The sequence below is a fragment of the Phodopus roborovskii genome, unplaced genomic scaffold, assembly GCF_943737965.1.
Source record: "Phodopus roborovskii unplaced genomic scaffold, PHOROB, whole genome shotgun sequence".
In the NCBI taxonomy this organism is placed as follows: Eukaryota; Metazoa; Chordata; class Mammalia; order Rodentia; family Cricetidae; genus Phodopus; species Phodopus roborovskii.
The window spans coordinates 6,783,369-6,805,616 of NW_026125540.1; the positions used below are offsets into that span (position 1 = coordinate 6,783,369).

At 41.6% G+C, this 22,248-nt stretch overlaps 1 protein-coding gene across 1 annotated transcript in view; it reads left to right on the forward strand.

Annotated features, from left to right (window-relative positions):
- The first annotated feature begins 1,137 nt into the window (after positions 1-1,137).
- The window catches only part of Lhfpl6 (LHFPL tetraspan subfamily member 6), a 193,420-nt gene continuing 172,309 nt past the window's right edge, over positions 1,138-22,248 (forward strand). The window contains exons 1-2 of the mRNA XM_051176920.1: positions 1,138-1,395; positions 2,703-3,272. Coding sequence (XP_051032877.1) covers positions 2,888-3,272 — 385 coding nt within the window. The 5' untranslated portion in view covers positions 1,138-1,395; positions 2,703-2,887. The remainder of the gene's footprint in view (positions 1,396-2,702; positions 3,273-22,248) is intronic.

Consider the following 22,248-nt stretch of genomic DNA (forward strand, 5'->3'; position numbering starts at 1 on the left):
ACTAGCTACCAGTAGTGCCTTCCCAGGCATGGGTCATGGTTACCAAGAAAAAAAAATCTCCAGACTTTGCCGAATGTCTCCTGGGAACTGTTCTTTGCCCTTCTTGGAATTTAGTGAGAAAGCTTATCGTGTGCTGCACTGTTTTTCTGGGAGACTCACTACCTACATCATAGTCTTACAGAGGACAGGCTTGGATCAATCACTCAGACCCTTTCAAACAATCATGAAACAACCCCTGTCCCCAGGGGATGCTACCTAATTAAATGGTGCACTTGAAATTTTATTATGAAATAAATTCTCGCCCATTTATTACTTCCAACTACTTTGAAAAGGCACATCACAAAATCTGTATCTGGGAAAGTATGTACTTCAAAAGTTTCCGTTCCCAGATGGTAGCTTCCTAAAATAACTGTCCTCAGTGGAGGGTCCAGGGGTTAGTCAGTTACCTACAGAGCGCAGCAGCTGCTTCCAAAGGGCTAAATGCTGGTGGCAAGTCAGAACCCCGGCAGGTCCAGAGGAGAAATCAAAGGGGGCTGATTTTCAGAAAGGAAATCCAAAGGTTGTGTAGATTATAAAACTTGATTGTGGGTGAGGGATGGAGAGGGTAAGAAGAAGGGAAGGATGGGGGGAAGGAGGCGGGAAGGGAGTGGGGAACACCAGGAAGAAGAAGAGAAATGTCTTGAAAGAGGTTCTAAAAGGTGTGCAGCTGTTGGGGGAGGCTGGCTGAAGGAGTCGCCAGCCTTCTCTCTCTCTGGCTTGTCCCCCAGTGAAGCCAGCAGCCTCGGGTGGCATGCCCAGCCTCCTCATGGTCCACACCCTTCGTGGTCTCTGTCCTCCAAAGTGATCACTTCTCAACAGCTCCTTAAAGCTTACGGACATCACGCTACCCGCTCTGAGGCTACTTCCCACCCCAGTCTCCTCAAAGGCTGCGGGAACACTGCAGCCCCAGACCCCAGTGTTTGACCCAGAAAAGAACACAGTGGTAGGGTGTGGCCTCAGCGCCCCCGAGAAGCTGCGGAGAAGGCAAGCAACTTTCTCCCTGATTTCTCAGTCTGTCTGCCGCCCCCACTCTCGCGCGTCCAGGATTGCGCGGCGGGGCCAAGGGGAGGGGACAGCGGAAAGGGGAGGGCGGGGAGGAGGCGGCGCGTGCCTTGCCTGCCAAAGCTGGAGCCGGCATCCGTGGTGCTCCCGGGCCGCACGGCCACAGCCGGCGGACTCTCCGACCGGGTCCTCCTGACCCTCCACCCCGGCTCTCCAGAGTCATCCGGATCTCCGTCTCGATAGTGGCTAAGGCGAGAAGGACGGTTCTCCGTGCCTCTCTGTCCCCGCCAGGGAAAGACAGCAAGTTGTGCTGCGCCCGGGACCCGCTAGGGACGGTGGCCGCCGCCCGGCCCGGTAAGTAGCGCGTCCCGCAGCCACGAGCCCCGCACCCGGGTCCCCCCTGACTTCCTGAGCGGCGTGGTTCAGCGGCGGGCAGTGTCGGCCTCCGGGGAGAGGGGTACTGCCGTCCCATCCTTGTCCGCCCCTTCCTCAGAACCGGCTGCAAGAACTTCCCGGTGCGGCTTAGCATCCAGAGATCATTGTGTGTCCCTGGTGCCCCAGGGTGCGGTGGGTGAGCGGGGGGGGGGCGGGGGGGGAAGAGTGGGCTTAGAATTGATCTGGACTAGGGCACCTCACTCCAGCTGAGGAAGAGGCCTTCCTTCCTCCTACCCCTCCCAATTGCTGGTCACCCCAGACCAACTTAACTCCAGCCTGGGCTCACAGCTGACAAGATTTTAAAAAACTGTAGCCAGAGGGAGCTCCCTTTGGGTAGAATCCAGAACTGAGGGCTTAGGAAACAGAGTTTGCTCTAGGCTCCGAGGCTGGAGTTGGGACGCAGTTTGCAGATGGAACACCAAGGTGGGTGTACTTTTACATTCTTTGTGGAGACTGTTTTCAGGTGTGCAAGTCAACCCACCTTGTGGAACCCTTTGAATAGCTGATGTTTGACACCGGGTTTTGGAAGAGGGTGAGCGCCCTGTCGGGTTAAGTTAAACACAGGCGAACTGGCCAGCAGGTGATATCACTGAAGCCAATGAGTCGCAATAGAAGTGAAAATAATAGAGGCTTGCATTTACCCTGGAAGGTTAAGGCCAAAGGAGTTCTCAGTGTTGTTGAGTTCTGGGAGTGTGTGACCATGGTTCTATCCAATACATACACCTGGGTGGTAGCTGTTAGTTAAATTTACAGTACTCTGTAATTGTAAGACATTACCATCATTTTGCTTGGTCGGCACACCAAGGGATGCAGAGAAATTGCTAGGAACTAAGTGTGAACTTGCAAGCCAAATAAATAAACAGCAGTAGGGTTCATTTTATTTTAATGTCCTGAGTTAGGTTTACTGCTAGTAAGAAAAAAAAATGCTTTTAATGTATGTGAAATGAACTCACTGGCTTGGCAAATAGAAGCCATTAATTTCTTTAAGTAAATAGCTGTCAGAATTAATTTGAGAACATTTTACGGGGAGATAAAGACATGGGGAAGCTTTGAGCTAGTTTGGCAAAACTTGTCTAGAGATGCGTATGGAGGGAATTAGTTCTTCCCACCTTTGAAGCACTGAAGGAAGTTTGGCATTCCTTAACTGAAGATTATAGCTCTTCTAGAGACCTCTAAATAAGCTAGAAGTACTTAGCTCTCACTGTTTCCTGTTGCTCTTTTAACAGGGGCCACCATCATTACTACAAAGTATGAGGGGTTGATACCCAGTAAGACTAAAGGTTTGTTACTGCCAGTAGCTGCATCCTCCTTGAGGAACTGTGGATTACCTGGGAGCGTCTCCTGATCACACGCCTTCATTCATATCTTCAGTACAGTTGCACTGGGTCTTCACTGTACTGCCTGGTGAAAGATGGCATCCAGCCTGACTTGTACTGGAGTAATCTGGGCTTTGCTGTCATTCCTTTGTGCTGCTACCTCCTGTGTGGGGTTCTTCATGCCTTACTGGCTCTGGGGATCTCAGTTGGGCAAGCCTGTGTCCTTTGGCACTTTCCGGAGATGCTCCTATCCTGTGCATGATGAGAGTCGGCAGATGATGGTGATGGTGGAGGAATGTGGGCGCTATGCCTCTTTCCAGGGCATCCCCAGCGCAGAATGGAGGATCTGTACCATAGTGACAGGTCTTGGCTGTGGCCTGCTTCTCCTGGTAGCTCTCACTGCCCTCATGGGTTGCTGTGTGTCAGAGCTCATCTCCAGGACAGTAGGAAGAGTGGCTGGAGGAATACAGTTTCTGGGAGGTAAGTGACTTCCCTAAACTTGAGTTGTTTGGATAGAACCTCAAAGCAGTATTGAATATCATGTTTCCTTTATCTACTGATGTGATTGTAATTGGCACTTGGAATGCAAGGAGAAGTAGATCTGAAATGGCCATGATAATAGATACAGTTGAATCAAAAATTTTTACTGGAATTCTTTTATAGTGTCAGAGTTCTTCATGCCTGTTCATCCTTAAAGACACACACACACACACACACACACACACACACATACACACACACACACACACTCATCCTTGGCCTGCTGAGTACCATCTATGTAACACAAGCATGAATAGACTGCTTATAATGTATGTACTGGTGAGATAATTTGTATTTTACAGTTTCTGGCTGTTTTATTCAACAGTAGACCCATGGGTTGTCTTTGCCTTGCTAGACACGTGAGGTCTTTAGAGGCAAGAATTTCATAGAAAAATGCAAAAGGTGTTTGGTTCAGTACTGGGATCATTATAAGCCTTTATGACTCCAGGTGGATATAACATTGACCCTTATTTAATTTTACACTACATTTCAAAGTAAGTTTTAGATGAGTTATAATTTCATCTGGGCAACTATGTTTTTTACCGTGTTACAAATACAGTTCTATACTGATTAGAATGTGAGAGCTTAACTTCTGTGGTAATTTTTTCTGTGGAGGAGAGAAAAGAATACAGTGTAAGGAGACTGATATGAGCTGTCCCAAACGGACTGGATAGTCTCACTAACACCAGACAAGGTCTGGTTTCTCACTTGGCACTCTTCCAGCAAGTATTGCTTCAATATCTCTGGTCATATGGTTCTAATTGCACTTTATATATTTTCCACTGGGCTTTTTCACTTCCATCCTTCAACCCGACTGGCTGAACTTGTCTGATTTACAATATGCCCTGGTGAAATATGACAACCTCCATCGATGGTACAGACCGAAGGGAAGCAGGAAGCCTGGAAGACCTGTAAAATTGTGTGTGTAACTTTATAACAAAGTAAAAGTCTATTATTCTTCCACTTGGTATTTTCTTACAGTCTTTTGTGAAAAATGCAGAGGAAGAAAAGGCCCCCCAAATGACCATTTTGTGGTGTCTGATATAAATTAGAAAACCCCAGTGCCTTATTTCAGATCATTTATTATAAAACTTTGTAAGTAAGCATGCTGAAAATGGGCAAAGCAGTTTTGTGTGTCCAGGCAAGACTTAGATAGATGTGCAGTCCTTTGTTTTCTTATCTGGAATAAACTTCACTGGGTTTTGTATCTTTGCCTGCGCTGGGAGGTGCTTTGGGGGCCTGACAGTTTCTCCTGCCTGTTTCTCCACTCACCACTGGCTTTTATTGTCTTTAATACTTACATTCACACAGAAATATAGCAAAACTCTTAGGAAGCATAGGAGGTTGTTGTTGAAAATGGAAATGTAAATACAGTGTTCAGAAACTTGTTGAAGTCATAGATTTTTTTAAAGCAAAACTAATTCTGGGGATATGGAGAAGAATTTTTTCTTTGCGCATAAACTGGGCTTGCTGTTGTTTTACTTGGCTCCGGAAAAATGCTTAGGCAGTTTCATTTTTCTCCTCTTATGGTAAATATTACTTTCCATTTTTTTTCTGTTTTGGAACAGAGACTGCTATTATTTCTGGCAGAATAGGAAAATGCTTACAAAGAGAAATCAGCTTTTATTGATTATCTCTAAACCTGCAATGAAGGAAGGCAACAAGAAGTGAATCTGGGACCCTGGAGATTTATCCTTCCCTCTCTAAGCTATGTATAGATTTTTTTTTTAATTATATGGAGGAAACTCTTCCCTTTATAGACTATCCAAGGGAACAGACAATTGAGAAAGTTATGTACATTTAAAAATAACCATGCTTTTCTTTGTATATATGTTTCATGATCCCCTCTTTGGTAATAGTTACTGACATTAAATTCAGGATAGATATCCTTGAAATGGTTGGCTCTCCCTGCCTCTCCCTCCCTCTCTATCACTTCTTCCAGTGTGTGCTTGTGTCCCTCTGTGTGTAGTATGTGCACATATGTACATTTGTAGGTTCATGCAGAGGCCAGAGATGGACATCAGGTGTCCTGCTCTGTCACTCTCCACTTTGTCCCCTTGAGACAGAGTCCTTCACTGAATCTGGTTATATTGGCAGTCGGCAAGCCAAGCCTCCATCTTTATCCCCAACAGTGTTGGGGGTTCAGGTACATGCACAGCAAAGCCTGACTTTGCATGTGGGCACTGGGGTTTCAAACCCAAGCACTCTTACTTGGGTTCTTACCCATCTCCACAGTCTTAACAGTTGCATTGTCTTATTTCCTATACATGTTTCTTAAGTCAGGCAGAAATAATTTTGATAGTAAAAGCCTAAGAGGTTTATTAAAAATTCTGTCTCTTAAACAGATATGCCCATTACCACAGATAATAATGAATTTCAAGTTAAAAAAATAACTTGGAACATGGAGAGAGATTTTGCAAATCTGTTGCTAATCATCAACAGTTAATAAGAGAACAGATGATAAGACACAATGCCTTCAGAAGAATTTCTCCAGTTGTTCGCTACATAATTGCTTTTCTTTTTATTCTCAAAACTTTTGTGGTTAGTAGTTTTCTTTTATTTGATTTTTCCCCCATAAAGTGGGTGAGTACTTTTAAAGACCAGAAGATGCCAAATCAGTGAGTTCTGAGAGGCTTTAGCTCAGTGTCAGAATGTAATCAGCATTTTGGAGGCTCTGCTGGAAGGCAGATTCTCTTACTAAAAATGAATCCCCCAGAAGGGTTATGTTTAGCTAAAGTGAGGGTTGTTCCAAAAACAACAGGGAGCTGAGGAATGGCAAGATACAGAGGCATCATGCTTATCCCTGCCTGCTGGATCCAGAGTCAGCCCATATGGTGTAGCACTGGGCAGTATAACCCCTGCAGTATTTTGGAATGAGGTAAAGGACAAAGTGTCAGCCTTGACTTTGAATAGTCTTGTGATAGCTGATGACAGGTTGAAATGTCACCTTTCAACCAGTGAAACAACAACAAAAAAAGGAGACTTCTGAATGGAGACCTTCTATCTTAAGAACACTTCAAGAAACCAGTGAATGCTACTTTCCCTGAGGTAACTTGTGGGTGAGCTTTCTTGCTGCTGTCTTTATTAAAAAGGCATGCTTATATCATACTTTTAAAATAGTGAGCTTTGAATTTTACCTTTTCTTGAATTTAAAAAAAAAAAACCTGTAGAAAGGCATTGGGAAATATATTGTATAATAAAAACATTAGCATGTGTGGAGTATGCTTAGGGTACTCTGTAAAAATAGATGTTTGACTTCTGTCTTTCTTGTCCAGTGTAAAGTTATGTTCTCACAAACACTTTAGTCACTAAATACTGAGAGGAAAGGAGAAGAGAGAGATTGAGATTCAGTCAGCATATGCATCTATGCATTCTGGGGCACAAGGGATGCTAGGTAAGTGCTCTACCACTAAACTATACCCTTGGTTCCAGGGCTTTCACCAGATAGCAAATACACAAACATCCCCTTCCCCCTTCTCTCTCCTACACACACTTTAGAGGGGACCTAATATTTGCATTCCTGGCAAGCTTCTAGGTGATAACACTGCTGTTTCCTCTGAGGTCACAGTTTAAGGCCTGCTTTAGTAAAAGCATTTCATATTTAGGATGGCAGATGACTTCTAAGACTCACAATTAGTTGTGCCATGAACTTCCCTAATCCAGCTATAAAAGGGTCCCTCCCCACCTTTGTAGTCTGCTATTTTGGGCACATCTTGGTCCCATTTGCCTTGTTCTTGTCACCTTTTCCTGGAACTACTTTTAGATACATATTTCATGCATTTCACAATGTTTATGATATCCATGTTATATAAAATGTCCCCTCATTTATCATTTTCCTATACCAGAAACAAGATTTTATAGGCGGAAACTTAAAATCAAGACCACATTTTAGCCTCTGTAGTTGACATTTAATGGATATGGGTTTCCAGCAAGGAACTTCTCATTGGGATGGGCCCAGGCAGCCCCTGGCCAAATCCATACCACCATGTATACCTTTATAATGCTGTGGTTAGTGGCTGGTTTTCTGGTCTTCAACACATGTACAGAAGATAATGATCCACTCCTGTCTCAGTTCCTCTGTATTTTTATAGAGTGGAGAGTCATGTGAGTTTTTTTTTTTTTTTCACTTACTCCCTTGTTACCACCAGTTAGTCCATTCATAGCTAGAAAATACCGAGACTGAAGTCAATAATGGATTAGTTACCCTCACTAGTATATAGGCCGCAAACTCGTTTGTCATGGAGTGAACTGACTGAGGAATGTGAAATAATAAGTATTTGCTAGAAAGAGCTCACAGATGATTGAAATACTTACATTGTTTTTATATAGCATCAGAAGATACATGACATTTTCATGCTATACAAAGGCATCATTGTCCACCACCAGGACTTGAACCTTCCCATTTAGCCAAGTGGCTCTGTAGGTATGGGTTAGTATCAGAAAAAAATAATTTACAGTAGCCTCAAAATTTTGTTCTTTAGTTGTTGTTTGTTTCATTTTTGACTATTTTTGACTATTTCTGTGAAATAGTCCTGGCTCTCCTGGAACTCACTCTGTAGACCAGGCTGGCTTCGAACTCACAGAGATCCTTCTGTGTCTGCCTCTTGAGTGCTAGGATTAAAGGTCTATAAAATTTCATTCTTGATGCCTTTAGAATTGACCTTGTGGCTCTTCAAAGTATTATGTTCAAGATGGCCTGAGGAACGTTCCTCTGTGTACCAAGAATAACCTAATTACCAGGAAGAAGAATTTTTCAAGGTGGTTAGTTTTGAAAATTATCAGCTTATATTACAACACATCTTTACAGGTCCTTTCGTCCTTTACAGACAGTCTTTGGGAGAATGGACTGGACTATAGTATTAAGTATTTCTTTAACTTATTCAAGTCCAACACTATGAAGAGACCTGTGGTTCAATTTCATTTCAACTCAACTAAGCAAGAAACACTAGATTTTAAAGTAAGACCAATGATGTCCCAATTCCTTATTAATTAGGCTACAAATACTATCACTATACGCTTAAAGTGTTAATTAAATGCTACCTTAGGGGCCTGGACAGATGGTTCAACAGTTAAGAGCACTTGATGCTCTTGCAGCATACACCTACCTGAAACCCCAGTTCCTGGAGATCTAATTATCTCTTCTGGTCTCTTAGGGTACCCATACATGTGCTCACACACATAGACACATGCATATACACTTAAATAGAAGTAAGAGAAATTCTTTCTATGTGCTTATGTTGTATTTTGAATTCAAAGTTTCTGACTATGAAGAGTAGTGAACCTCTCAGCACAGGTAACACTGTATGAAGGTCTATTTGTTTTTATTGTATATGATTGGGTATTTTGTCTGCATGTGTGTCTGTGTACCACGTATGTGCAATGCTCTCAGAGGCTGGGGAAGGACATCAGATCCTCTGGAACTGGAGTTGCAGATGGTTTGAGCTGCCATGTGGGTGTCAGGAACCAAACTCAAGGGCTTCTATATGACCAACAACTGCTCTTAAACACTGAGCTGTCTCTCCTGCCCCTGGGTGAATATTGTCTTTGTTGGCCTCAGCTTATAAATCTGGCAGAAATAGGGTAGTTGTATTATATAACATCTTTTCACAAATATACCTTGCTGGTTAATGCCCCTTGTTTGTGAGGCCAATGCCTTCCTTACTGAGCCATAACCGTAGCCTCTCAAATTTTAATGCTACTGTCTAACTCCTATCGGTCTGTCTGTCTGTCTGTCTGTCTATCTATCTATCTATCTATCTATCTATCTATCTATCTATCTGATGGGGAGAATATAACTGTTTCCGTTTTTTACTCTATCCTCAAAGTTACAATCAGTCAAAGAAGACATATTTCTAATTGCAAGAGTTAAATTGCAAAATATCACAAAATGTTAAAATAAGACCTTATTTTTGGAGTCCAGCAAAGTGCCTGGGAGATCTGTGATAATAATTTGTTATCTTCTACAAACTCTATATATTATGGGCTCTTTGAAAGTTTTTTTTTCTTTCAGAATGGCAGATGCTAGCCTTGTGTTGAATATTGATGTTAGCATCTGCCATCAAGATGTTCCAACTCTAGAATCCAAAACTGTGTGAACAAATGTGATGAAAAGATTAAGACGTTTCCAGTACACTTCCCCGCGATCCTTTGCATACACCCCTTGTATAGGTATGAAAAAGATCAGACCATGGTAAGCTTAGCCAAACTCAGCTTCAGACCCTAAGTTCTTTATTGTAAATATTCAGGATTCCTATGGGGAGGGGGCAGATGGGCAGGCAAGGTGACTCCTTACGAGCTCTGAAACACTTTATTCCTGGTTGAAGTCTCACTTTGTAAAATGCTCTTGAGAATCACTGTGCTCATTGAGTTTCTTTCTTTCTCCATGCCTTGTGGAGAAGGACTGTCTCTGTCTTCACTGCCCTGCTTACCTGATCTTCAAATCTACCAGTCAAAGTTCTCACCGGATTGTGGTGCTCTTGGCTGGCGATTCTTCTGAACTGGACTCTGTGAAGTGTATGAGGCAAAGAGGAAAGGGAGGGGAGGAAATAAGGGGGTTGAGACATTGTCAATTGGTTGCCTCTGGTGAGAAAAAGTAGCAATGGTCACGCTGGTTTCAAGTCTAAGTGGCACGTAGAAGGACACTGTCATTCATCGAGAGGAAGATGTCTACAGTTTTGGACAACAGGGCCATCAACTCAGTTCTGGACATTTTGTGTTTCCAATTCTGGTAGGAGTTCAAGGCTGAAGGTCAAGTGGGAAGTTGGGAACAATGAGCAAGGAGCTCATAAAAATGATTATGATTAGAACATATAGATTATAGTGGTTTTGAAACTTCATGTAAGAAGGCATTACTTCATTTACTCTCAAAAAGGCACAGCTTTTGTATTTCATGCCTTTCTTTTACCATTTGACTGAACTGGCTGAAAGGCAAGCCCCTGGCTGCGTCTGACTTAGTGGTAGATGTTAAGCTTCCACTGGAGAGTGCCAGCTGCTTGGCAGTTATTATGCAGTGGTTTAGGATCACAGAGGAGTTTTCACTCTTGGGAGTAGCTTTTACTGTCTGGAGTAAAGTTCAATGGAAATCAAGGTGGGACAAAATCCTTTTGCATAATGTTCGTTAATAAAAAGCTGCCTTGGGGAAGATAGTCTAGAATGTACTGGATGAAAAGAAGAAAGGTGGACTACCTTAAGTTTTTGTAGGGGTGTGTGTGTGTGCCTCATGCATAAAGATGATGTTCTATTTTGATCCCCTGGTGGAAAAAAAAGTCAGTTCATTTATCTCATCTCCACCGGTGGCTACCCTGATTATACCCTCTTGTAGGAGCCATTTAAAATTCAATTTGGCTCCCCATGCCCTCAGTGCTCAGTGGGTTTCATTAAATGACACAGCAGTGACTTCTTCTTCCCTGTATGGCACCTTTTGATACACATTTCACTTTGCTGTAATTTCAGACAACTGTGCTCCGTGTGCAGTGGCCTTGCCATAATAATCTTCCAGTTCAGTTGGGGTAGACCCAGAGCTATGAGTCTGGCAGGGTTCGGAGACAGTCAAAACTGCACAGAAGAAATGTTTGCGTTTCTCTGTATGTTTGCTACTTAGCTTGTTAGACTCTTAAGTTTTGGGAGGGGAGATTGTTTTTGTGGCATAACTTACATCCTAAATCCATGTGAGGAACTTTAGAATTTACATGGAGTTGGACTCTAAATCACAGCCTCATTGAGCTCTAAGTGCAATTAAATTGTAGTATTTTTTTTCTCTTCTATGAGCAGTCCTGATGGTATCGCTCACTGCTCGTGGGATCTTGTGGGAACTAAGTTGACCCAGGACATATTTATCAGTCTTGTGTCTCTGACCCTCCCCTCAGTCCTTTAGTTAGCACTTCAGAAACACTACTCATTGATTTTTTTTTTTTTTTGGTGTGTGTGTGTGTGTGTGACTTTTAAGTATATATACTATCAGGCCTGATAAAATAGATTCCTAGTACATGGTTTCTATTATTGATAGGCCACTAAATAAATGCCCACTGACTGCTGCTGTGTACTGGCTGCATTCCAGATGTTAGAGGGAAAGCAACAACAGAGGCTAAGAATTCAGCATAGGGAAGAAGGTGGACCCACAGCAGTGAGAAAAAGGGAGAGAAGGAAGGAGGGAGGGAGGGAAAAAAATGAAAGAAGGAAAGATTGTATCTTCGTTTGTTCTGTTTGCTATTGCTGCACACTGTAGCTCTCCTCTTGGTTTGTGAGATATTAGTATTCTTATTGGGTGATGTTTTTAAATTAAAGATATAAAAAGTTTCCCTTTTTGTGTGTATGTGTGTGTACACGCACGTGCATGTGTGTGTGTGTGTGCGCGCGCACACGCGCGCGTGCGTGTTGTGTGCATGTGTGCACACATGAAGGCCACAGTTAACGTTGGTTATCTTGTTTGATCACTCTCTACTATATATATTGAGGTAGATCTCTTGAACTGGTGGTTGTCATTTTGGCTTGTCTAGGTAGCTAGCTTGCTTTGTGAGTTCCTGACCCTGTCTCCCATATACTGGGGTTATATGGGGTCATCATAGCCATTTGGCTTTTATGTGAGTACACATCAAGCACTTTACCTGCTGAGTTGTCTTTCCAGGTCTGAAAAATTCATCTTTTTTTTTTTTAACTCAGTGTTTTTGTCCTCACAGATCATAGTTTGAGATGCCCTGTGGTATCTATAGATGTTCTCAGTGTCCAGGCAATTGTGTTTTGCATCTCTGCACAGTGTTGTCCATTTTTCTTGCTTATGGTGTGCTTTTTAGTGTTATCCATTTCATCTGAGTGAACTGCTTGCTTCTGGGCATAGAACTCAGGGCTTTGTACTTGCAGGGCAAACACTTTACTTCCGAGCTGCACCTGTAGCATGAAACTTTTTCCTTTAACTCTCCATCTCTTCCAGTATTTTTATTGCAATAACAACTTGTTTGCATTCTTGAATTCAAAACCATCAGTGTCACACTTTTAACATAGCAAGTGTATCATGCACTAAATTAATTATTCCCACATGCTTTCTCACTTAATCTTGAGATCTTACAGCACCTTTGGCTCAAAACAATGATTGACTGAATAAAAGAAGCATATATAATTCAGGGTATAACTCCGAGATGTTCTCAAATAACTGCTTTTGCTGCTAGATCTTTCCTTCAGGAACACTCTACTGCTAGTCTACAGACAGAAAGCTCTAGCACTGCTATAGGGTGGGTTGTTACTCTGTCTTCACAGAGAGATGCTTGTAATGGTATTTTCAGGTGTCTATTGCAGTGATGTTAAGATTAGTGCTAAATTCAGGGTTTTTGAGAGTTTTCCTCTCTCTTTCTCTCTCTCTCTCTCTCTCTCTCTCTCTTTCTCTCTCTGTGTGTGTGTGTTACTGTAACAAGTACAGTGTTAAGAGAAAGATAAAAATACTTTGAAGTTGATGTTAGAGATGGGTCATGGGAATCCAATGTAATGAGTCATTTTGCTGACCAGTTGTCCCACATACCTTTATTACCTGCACATGGGAAGCAGAGGCAGGTGGATCTCTGTGAGTTCAAGGCCAACCTGGGCTAAAAGCCAGTTCCAGGACAGTCAGACCTGTTGTTACACAGAGAAACCCTGTCTTGAAAAAAAACAAAACAAAACCCCAAAACAAAAGGGAAAAAAGTTATTTGAGAGCAGAGACTGAATCTGAAATTTTGCCTTGAATATACTTGGCTGCAGTTACTTCATGTGATATGCAGATTGTATGTAACTACTTGTCACAATCATGGCTTCAGTGCCCATTTACTGATAAAGCTAGGTATTGTTATATATTGTTCCCAGTGTCATGGGTACATTGTGGTGGTACAGAGGGAGCCTTCTGCCCAGGTTCTCTACCCTTGTGTTTTATTCCTCCCTGTCTATCTTCATGTCTCTGAGAGAATAATCTTGGTTGACCATGGCCCTTCATTCCTCAAGTGCTCCTGTAAGACAGAGGTCCCATGGATGATGGCCGCAGCCTTCAACTTCTTCTCATACTAGCTAAACTAGCTAGCCACACTAGCTAAACTGGATCCTTTAAAGTTTCCTGTCCTTCTGTCTACATTTTATCTCCATGCTTTTGAGAGCACTATTCTTTAACCTTTCATTTCCCTTCTTCACAGAGCCAGCTCTGCTCATCTTTCCAGACCCCACCCCTACCATGAGAGCTGAGTTTCCATGGGTCACTTCTGCCTAGCTGGTGAGGAGCCCCACCATAGCTCACAAGGAGTCCATCCACATTTTTTTTTTCTGGTGGAGGTGTCAAGAGCACTGTGCCCCATGTATGACTGGCATGTGCTCCTGCTGCAATCCTATCAAACTGTGACTGTCAGTCACATATTCCTACACATTCAATTGCTGACTCCCATAAAATTATTCAGGAAAACTTTATGTTCAGGTGTTCATTGGCGCAAAATACACCTTTGGGGCTGATGACATGCTTGACCCATGTTATCTATATTTACTGTTGAGTTCCCTCTTCTCTGTGGGTGAGGGACCTTTGTCTCTAACACACTCATTTCATAAGGCACTCAGTTGGCTCCGTACCAAAGATACCACTTTGTTTAGGCATAAATATTTCTGATCCATACTTGATATCTGATGATGTTCTTTCTTTTGTAATCATTTTGCTTGCATTCCTATCAATAATGAATGATGATGTAGTCATGGTATAACTGTCCCTTTGGCTATTGCTTCCTGATGATTCTATCAGGATATCTAACTGGGTGGAGTGCTTTTGTCTTATTCCAAGGTGATTGAAAGGGGAAAAGGAGAGGGTGTGTGTGTGTGTGTGTGTGTGTGTGTGTGTGTGTGTGTGTGTGTGTTAAAGGCAGTGAGTTTAGTATTGGGTTGTGAAAGGAAGCCACCATTGACCCTGATCTGTTCAAGCGTCTGCCCATTTTTCTGTCCCACATATATGGAGTGATAATGCAGAATCCTCCAAGCAAAAACCTCCAGTAAATACCTCAGATATTGCATTTTTCATTGGGATTACCTTTAGAAGGCAGCCAAAAGATATCCATCCATCCATCCATCCATCCATCCATCCATCCATCCATCCATCCATAGTATTGTTGAGACAAGGTCTCACTATGTGGTCTTGACTGGTCTGGAAATTGATATGTACATCAGGCTAGCCTCAAACTCACAGAGATCCACTTACCTCTGCCTCCAGAATGAGGAGAGTAAAGCTTATACCACTGTGCCTGAGTAACCAAAAGGGGTTTTGTAGAGCATTTTGTAGCTCATCATGTGGCTTGGAAGTTGCTATTTCCAAGACAAGTGGCATTCCTGAGTGTGTGCCCTCCACTTCACCAAGGCTACTATGTTCTCTGTGCAGCACTTCACTTCTATGAAATACGAACTTTGCCAAATTTAGAAAGAACCTTTCCAAAACAGGGCTACAGTTGACCCTCAAGTGTTTACTGCTTGTTTGGCTTACAGCGACTCCACTGTGGCATTTCCTATGGGTGGCACAGAGAACGGGCAGGCACTGGGGTAAATCAGGGAGGAGCTAAGTTGTGTATTCTTGCTAGTTTTGGAATAACACTTTTGCCCGGTGGACTTCTTGTTCAGGATGTACAGGTCATTCTAGCACTTCAATGTTGTTTCTCACTGTTTTTTCTTTTGTTTATTGACTCACAGCAGTAAGTAGATCCTGTCAAGCTCAATTTTCTTGTGCCTGTAGCACATCTAACTCACTGAGATTTCATTATTGATTGATGGATGCATTAATGAACAAAAGTCATTTTGAAACAGCATGGTGGGCACATGCCTGTGATTTCAGCACTCTGCATGCTGTGGTAGAAGGTTCAGGAGTTTAAGGCCAACCTGTGCTATATAACAGGACAAGAAAAAGCTACCTTAATTCTATTATTTAAAACATAAGAGTAATTGAATAGTGACATTTGTATCTCTAACATGGGACAAGTGACACAATTTGAAGAAGAGTCAAAAATCAAAAAGAATACATAGGCCTCTAAGTGAAAAAAATTATTGGGGTTCTCAAAAGGCAATGGAAGAGTCTTAAAAACTAAGCGTGAGCTTGTGTGTCTATCCAGGTTGGGCACAGTTCTACTCTTATGTAATGTAGAAAGGAGACTGAGGTTTGAATTAGCATTGTGTGTGTGTGTGTGTGTGTGTGTGTGTGTGTGTGTGTGTGTGTGTGGTGTACATTGTCCACACTGTGCAAATATCTGTGAGGCCAGAGGGAGACACTAGGTATCCTATTCTATTGATCCCCATTATCTTATATTTCTGGAGATAGGGTTTTTTTTGTTTGTTTTAGATTTTATTTTATTTTCTGAACATGGAGCTAAATTGGCAACCAGAAAAGCCTGTAAGATTCTTTTCTTATGTCTACTCCCTATGGTGTTGGGGTTCAGGCACATGTGGAGGTGTTGCTGGAGATCTGAATTCAGACCCTCATCTTGCACAGCAAGCACTCTTAGCACAGATACACCTCACCAGCCCCTATGTAGTGGTAAGAAAGCCTTCCTGCTTAGTCTTTTTCTGAAATAGAGAGAATGGGTGCTTACATTCCCACCTGTTGTGGCACAAATTGGAACTAATGCTTGATTTTCCATCTTTGAAATGTGCCGTGTATCAGCACCAAATTTAAGGCAGTACACTCTACCAGTCCAAACAGCCTGTTCTCATTACAGCCCAGTATTTTTTTATAGGCTTTAGCTGTACTGTACAGGTAACTCATTGACTCAGCTCTCGTCTGTGTGAACTCTGGTAAAATGATTATAAATCAGAGCAGTGGGAAGTGAGCTGAGTTCCACTCTAATTTTAGAAACATAAGGATGGGTTTAAAATGAGATAGCCAGCGTCTCTAGTCCCAAGATCAGGAAAGAGAGCTTCCTATTGGGGAAATCTCCTGGGGGAGGTTTAGTTTACACAAGAAATTGAATTGTAATAAAGCAGATGGAAGTGATGTCTCCTTTGGGACTCCTTGCACAGTACATAAACTTGAAAGTAAATGTTGTCCACTCTGTGATCTCCACAGACTTGAGGTAAATAGGAAGGCTCATCTGCCCTGGCACGCTGATTATCTTTTGGCCCCTGCAAGGCAATCTCAAGATGTGTACCTGTTTTAGTTTGCTTTCCATTGCTGTGATAAAAATACTGTGACTCAAAAGCAACTTGGGGACAAAATATTTGATTTGATTTATGTGTTCCAGTCACTGTCTTTCATGAAAGGAAGTTAGGGCAAGAACCTGTTGACAATAACTAAAGTAGAGGCCTTGGAGGAATGCTGCTTCCTGGCTTGCTCCATATTGTTTGCTTAACCTGCTCTCTTAAACCATTCTGAACCACCTGCACAGGGTAGCACCATCCACAATGGGCTGGACCCTCCCACATCAATCATTAATTAAAAAAAAAAAAGATTCACAGACTTGCCTATAGGCCAGTCTGATGAAGGCATTTTCCCAGTTGAGGTTCCTTCTTCCCAGATGACACTAGATTGTGTCAAGTTGTCAAGATGAAACAAAGCAAAAAAAAAAAAAAAAAAAACCTATCGAGCACAGGAAGCAAGCATGCTGCACCAGGCTGCCCAACAACATGTGGTGCACATCAACAGAAGGGAACCCTGCCTTGAAGAAGCACGAGCAGTTCATCCCCCAGATGCTCCATCACCCTTCCATCTAGGCATTTGGAACTTTTGAAGGAGTGGGTGTTGCCCAAGTTTCTTGTTGCTCCTTATCCTTGAGTTAGCTGCTTGCCCCATGTCCCTTGCTCCTCAGAGGTGGGTCTTTTGGAATTACAGTGAAACTTAAAATCAAACCTGGCCACTTGGACTTTTTCATTCGTGGTCATGTGACTTAGCAGTGAATCAGGAAGGTGATGTGATTAAAGCTGTAACCACTCTGTTGGGAGACACATAGTTTGAAGACAAACTTTTGCCCTTCCCTCCACCCATCAGACTGTTGTAGTAATGGATCCTAAAGAGTGAAAAGTTTTCCGACAATATCATGCTGAGGAAAGAGAAGGAAATGAAACCCTGATTCCTACCTGAGGAGACACCTGCCTTCCAGGAAAGAATTCCATACAACTTTGGTAAACAATCAGATCACCTTGTAAGATAGACCAGAACTGAGGTCAGTGATAGGCAGGGCCACACCCTGACCAGGGGCACCTATTTATGCATACTTCCTGTGCTTTATTTAAGCCTAAACTTCATGTTAAAGTTTCTCGAACACAGACTTCCCAAAATTGACTTGGGTGAGTCATTGGAGCCCTTTATTCAGTCCTCTTCCCATTGTAGCCACATTGATCAAATATCTTTTCTTTTATTTCTTTTTTATTTTTTTAAATGCTGCTTGTGGTCACATATGTGGCCTGGAAACATCTACAGTTTTTAAAAGAACTAGAGGAAGACTATTACAAACTTAATTTCTTACGTTTTATACATATTCCCTATAAAGTTGCAAAAACTTTTAGATTGCAAGATTATTTCTCATATTTCTTTTGTGAGGTGAAATGAAACGAAGACATATTGTCACATTATTTAAACTACAGATAGTTTGTAAGCCATATAAAACAAGAGCTTGTATAAAGTTTTTAGTTTTTTTTTTTTTTCCCCCAAGATGGGTTTGACTGGGTGTCCTAGAACTCACTCTGTAGACCAGGCTGGCCTTGAACTCACAGAGATCTGCCTGCCTCTGCCTTTCAGGGCTGAAAAAGGCTTGGGTCACTACCATGTAGCTAATTTTTTTTTTAATTTTTAAGCTCAGAAATTTTGCCATCACAACTCTGGTTGCTTTTCCTTAGATGGTGTGCTGGCTACTTTTAATTGTCAATTTGACAAACCCAGAATCACCCAGAGGAGAGTCTTGATGAGGGATATCTAGATCAGGTTGGTCTGTGGATGTGTTTATGTGGGACTGTCTTAATTATTAATTGATGTAGGAGGAGGCAGCTCACTGTTGGTGACACCATTCCCTATCCCCAGGCACTGAATTGTATAAAGTAATGCAAACTGTATAGAGTGGAGTGATGTGATTATCTGCTTCGTTGATTTTCCCCAAACGATGGACTGTAAACAGGATTTGTAAACTAACATAAACTCTTACCTCCAAATTGTTTTTTGTTTGTTGGATTTTTGGGGGTGAGGGTGTTAGAATATTTTATCACAGCAGCAGAATTGGAACAAGTACAAATGGAGATACTCACTCATACATATTAATCTATTTTGATGATTATTGACTCCTTAAAATGATTTTGTTCATTCTACATGTTAGTTAAGACTTTATAAGCATAGTCTAACTCTAGAAAATCTGAGTGTAAACCATTTTTGAGGTGAGGGCATTGGCTTTAACAAGATCTCTGTGTAATCCTGGCTATTCTGGAACTCACTATTTAGACCAAGGTTACCTTGAACTCATGAGATCTCCCCATCTGTTATTGAGTGCTGATATTAAAAGTATGTGTCACCATGCCCACTCCATAGACATTATTTTTAAGAATCTATATTAAAAATGCTACCTTATGAAAAGCAAGGACCTTTTTATAGATACTTACTTAAGCTGTAAAATAATTTATTCCCCCCAACTTTATTTCCTTAGTATTTAAGCAAGAACAGATCTCTATTTCCTATTTTCAACTGTACTGATTAGGAGTAATCATAGTCAACTTTTGAGAAATTAAAATACAGAATTGTTTACCATATAATTTTAGAAAATTCCAAACAACAGTATTATATATAGCTCTTATTAAGTTTAAAAGACAGATACAATGCATTTAGTTTTAGACCTGCTGTTTAAAGTTTAGACATTTGCAGCCATTGAACCATTACACTGTGTCTCGCCTTTAGCACCATTCATTACTTTTCTGTGAATTCTGATCCTCTAGCCTAGACTCTCTTGACCTTAAAACTTGAAGATTAGGTGCCTGGCATGGGAGGAAGAAATGTTAATGGTCACTGACTAAGTCCCCAGATATCCTACTGTGCCTGAGAAAGATGACTTTTCCACCAAATGTTGAAGGCTCAGGCTTACAGGCCAGGTTAAGATGTGTATATTTGTGTAAGAGCCAAGGCCAGTATTTGAGGATGTTCCAAGCAAACAGGATAAGGCAGGCAAGTGAGAAGAGTAGAGACAGTCAGCACATTTTAGATGTAAACACAAGGAAGGTAAGTGGCCAAGCTTACTATGTATATATAGAACACTGGGCAGTACCGTGCTTTGCCAAAGCAAACATAATGCTCTGAAAAAGTAGAAGAGGTACATACTTTTGTTACATTATTTACTAAGTATATAAAACTTGAACTTCCAGGTCAGGTCTTCTTATTTCAGTCATCTGTAGAAGAGTTCTTCTTGCTGGGCTTTCCATTGGTTCATATGTACACATTTCCCTGGACTAGGGGGTCTCAGATATTTGACTTCCTAAGTGGATTTCATTGTTTGTGCTTTCCCACTTGTGTATGTGCACACACACACACACAATAATAAATATATAGTTCTGCACTTCTGCCTTAGTTGGGGTTACTATTGCTGTGAAGAGACACCACCATGACCACAGCAACTCATATAAGGAAAACATTTAATTAGGGGGGCTTGTTTATAGTTTATCATCATGGTAAGGAGCATGATGGTGTGTTGGCAGATGTGGTGCTGGAGGAGCTGAGAGTTCTATATCTTGCAGGCAACAGGAAGTTGACTGACAGTAACACTGAGGGAAGCTTGAGCAAAGGAGACCTCAAAGCCCACTCCCACAGTGACACACTTCCTCCATCAAGGTCACACCTCCTAATAGTGCCACTCCCTTTGGGGACCATTTTCTTTCAAACTACCATAAGCTCTGAGCCCTACATGAGTAACTGTAGATTGTTCTATATCTTACATGCTCTATTTTATGTTTGGTTGTACTGCTTTTACATATCATTTTATGTATCTGTTAAGTACTTTTATGGAGGCTTCCTATTTTGCTATCTGGTTGCTGCTTATGTAAGACACAGGCTAAACTCCAGGACTTTGCTGGCCTGTGCTCTGATACCTTATATATCTCATGTCTTTTTCTCCCTGGTTTAATGGTCACATTTATAACTTTATACTTATGACGAGTTGCAAAATTTACTTATGCCTACTAAGATCACTGTCATTAGCTCATTGCTAATAGAGCTCTCGTACATGTTAACTCCCAATTATATTTAGTTATTATTCGAACAGGTTTACAAAGGCATTTGTGTGTTAACACTTTGTAGTGTAATAAAGAAGCATGATTCTGCTGTTTGGCAATTCTGTCCATCTGTCTGTAGATACCAAGCCTCTGCTACATGCCAGGAAGTGAGCTGAGTAATACCTACCTTTAGATGAACAAAGAAGGACTCATGAATTTTCCTTTATTTTATTTTATTTTTAAATTAACAGTGGAAACCACGACAGAAAATGGTTTTAGGCTCCAAGGAAAATGACTAACAACTCTGGTTTCAGAAAGGATGAATGAAGAATGTGATGGCTCAATGGGAGCTCCTCTGTGTCTGTTGAATCTTCTGACTTTGTTGGAGATGGAGGATGCTTATCTCCTGCTGGGCAGTGAAACTGGCCCTTCCCTTGGAAGTGGTGCCTGCCTGCCTCTAACTGGACCCAGCCTGGAGCTTCTGAGATGGATGAGTAGTATGAAAATTTGACTTTGTCATGCGGAAGGAATGTGAAATAGAAACAGGCTAAAAACAATCTTGTAGTATTTTCTAAATCTAATTTCTAAGATGAAACAGAGTTGAGAGAAAGATGGCTAGCTGAGAAATCCGACTTTTGGAAATGATTTTACTTGGGTCAGATTTTTGTATTAGTATAACAGGCACTTGGAAATTGCTTTCACTAAAAAACACTGACTTGTGTGTGTGTGTGGGGGGGGAGGCAGAAAGTAACTAGATTCAGGCTGGAAGCCTAGAGTCTTTACCTTCATGCAGTGACTTTTGGATAGTCTCTTGTTTGACTTTGCATATGCTTGGTAGTCTCTGAGGAGTGTCTGTCCACCTGAACTATATCAACCCCTTCTGAGGCTGAAGATACAAAGAGAAGTCAATGGTGTGTGTGTGTGTGTGTGTGTTATTGGGGCCCTAAAACAATACTAGTTATGTTAGTTCCCCCCCATCCGTGTGTGTGTGTGTGTGTGTGTACGCAAGCATGTGTGCATGCGGGGAGAGGCACACACAGCATTTTTCTCTATTTACCTAGCTTTTTATAGATTTGAATTGGAATTGATCCATAGAAGAAGCATTTTAGATGGGAGTAGGTCATTGTTCTGGGTAAAGCATATGATTGTGCTTGCTAAGCTCTACTCCAGCTTACCAAAAACTCATTTTCTTCCCAAAGGATATCTTTCTGCCCAAGTTTATACTGTGTATCCTCCTTTGGGTTTTTAACAGGCTATTTCAACTTTTCATAAAGTATTTTTACAAAGGCAGTATTTCTCATTCTCTACTGTTGCAAATTATGAAATATGTGCCACCCATTTTAAGAAACAAATTCTTATCTCACACTGGTTTCATATATAAAATTGATCATGTTTTGACTTTTGACTTTGTTTATGTAACATTGGCCAAAAAAAAAAAAAAAAAAAAGTCCCTCTCAAGCAAGAACCATTTGCTCAAATCCTTCCTGTGGTCAAGAATGATGGAGAAAACTAGGAAAAATGAAACGTTTTTGTTGCTCTAGAGCATAAAATGTTATTTCTGATAAGACACTGTGAATAAATAGTATTTGGGTCTTTGCAGGTCATAATGTCTCTGTGGAAAGGATTCTCCATTATGAGAAAGAGTCTGGAGGCAGTTTGTGGATGAGTAAAGGTTGTGTCTAATAAAGCTTTATTTAAAAAAGCAAGCTGAAGGCAACATTTGGCCGCCTCTGTTATGTAGTTTGTTGACTCCTGTCAGCAAATCCAG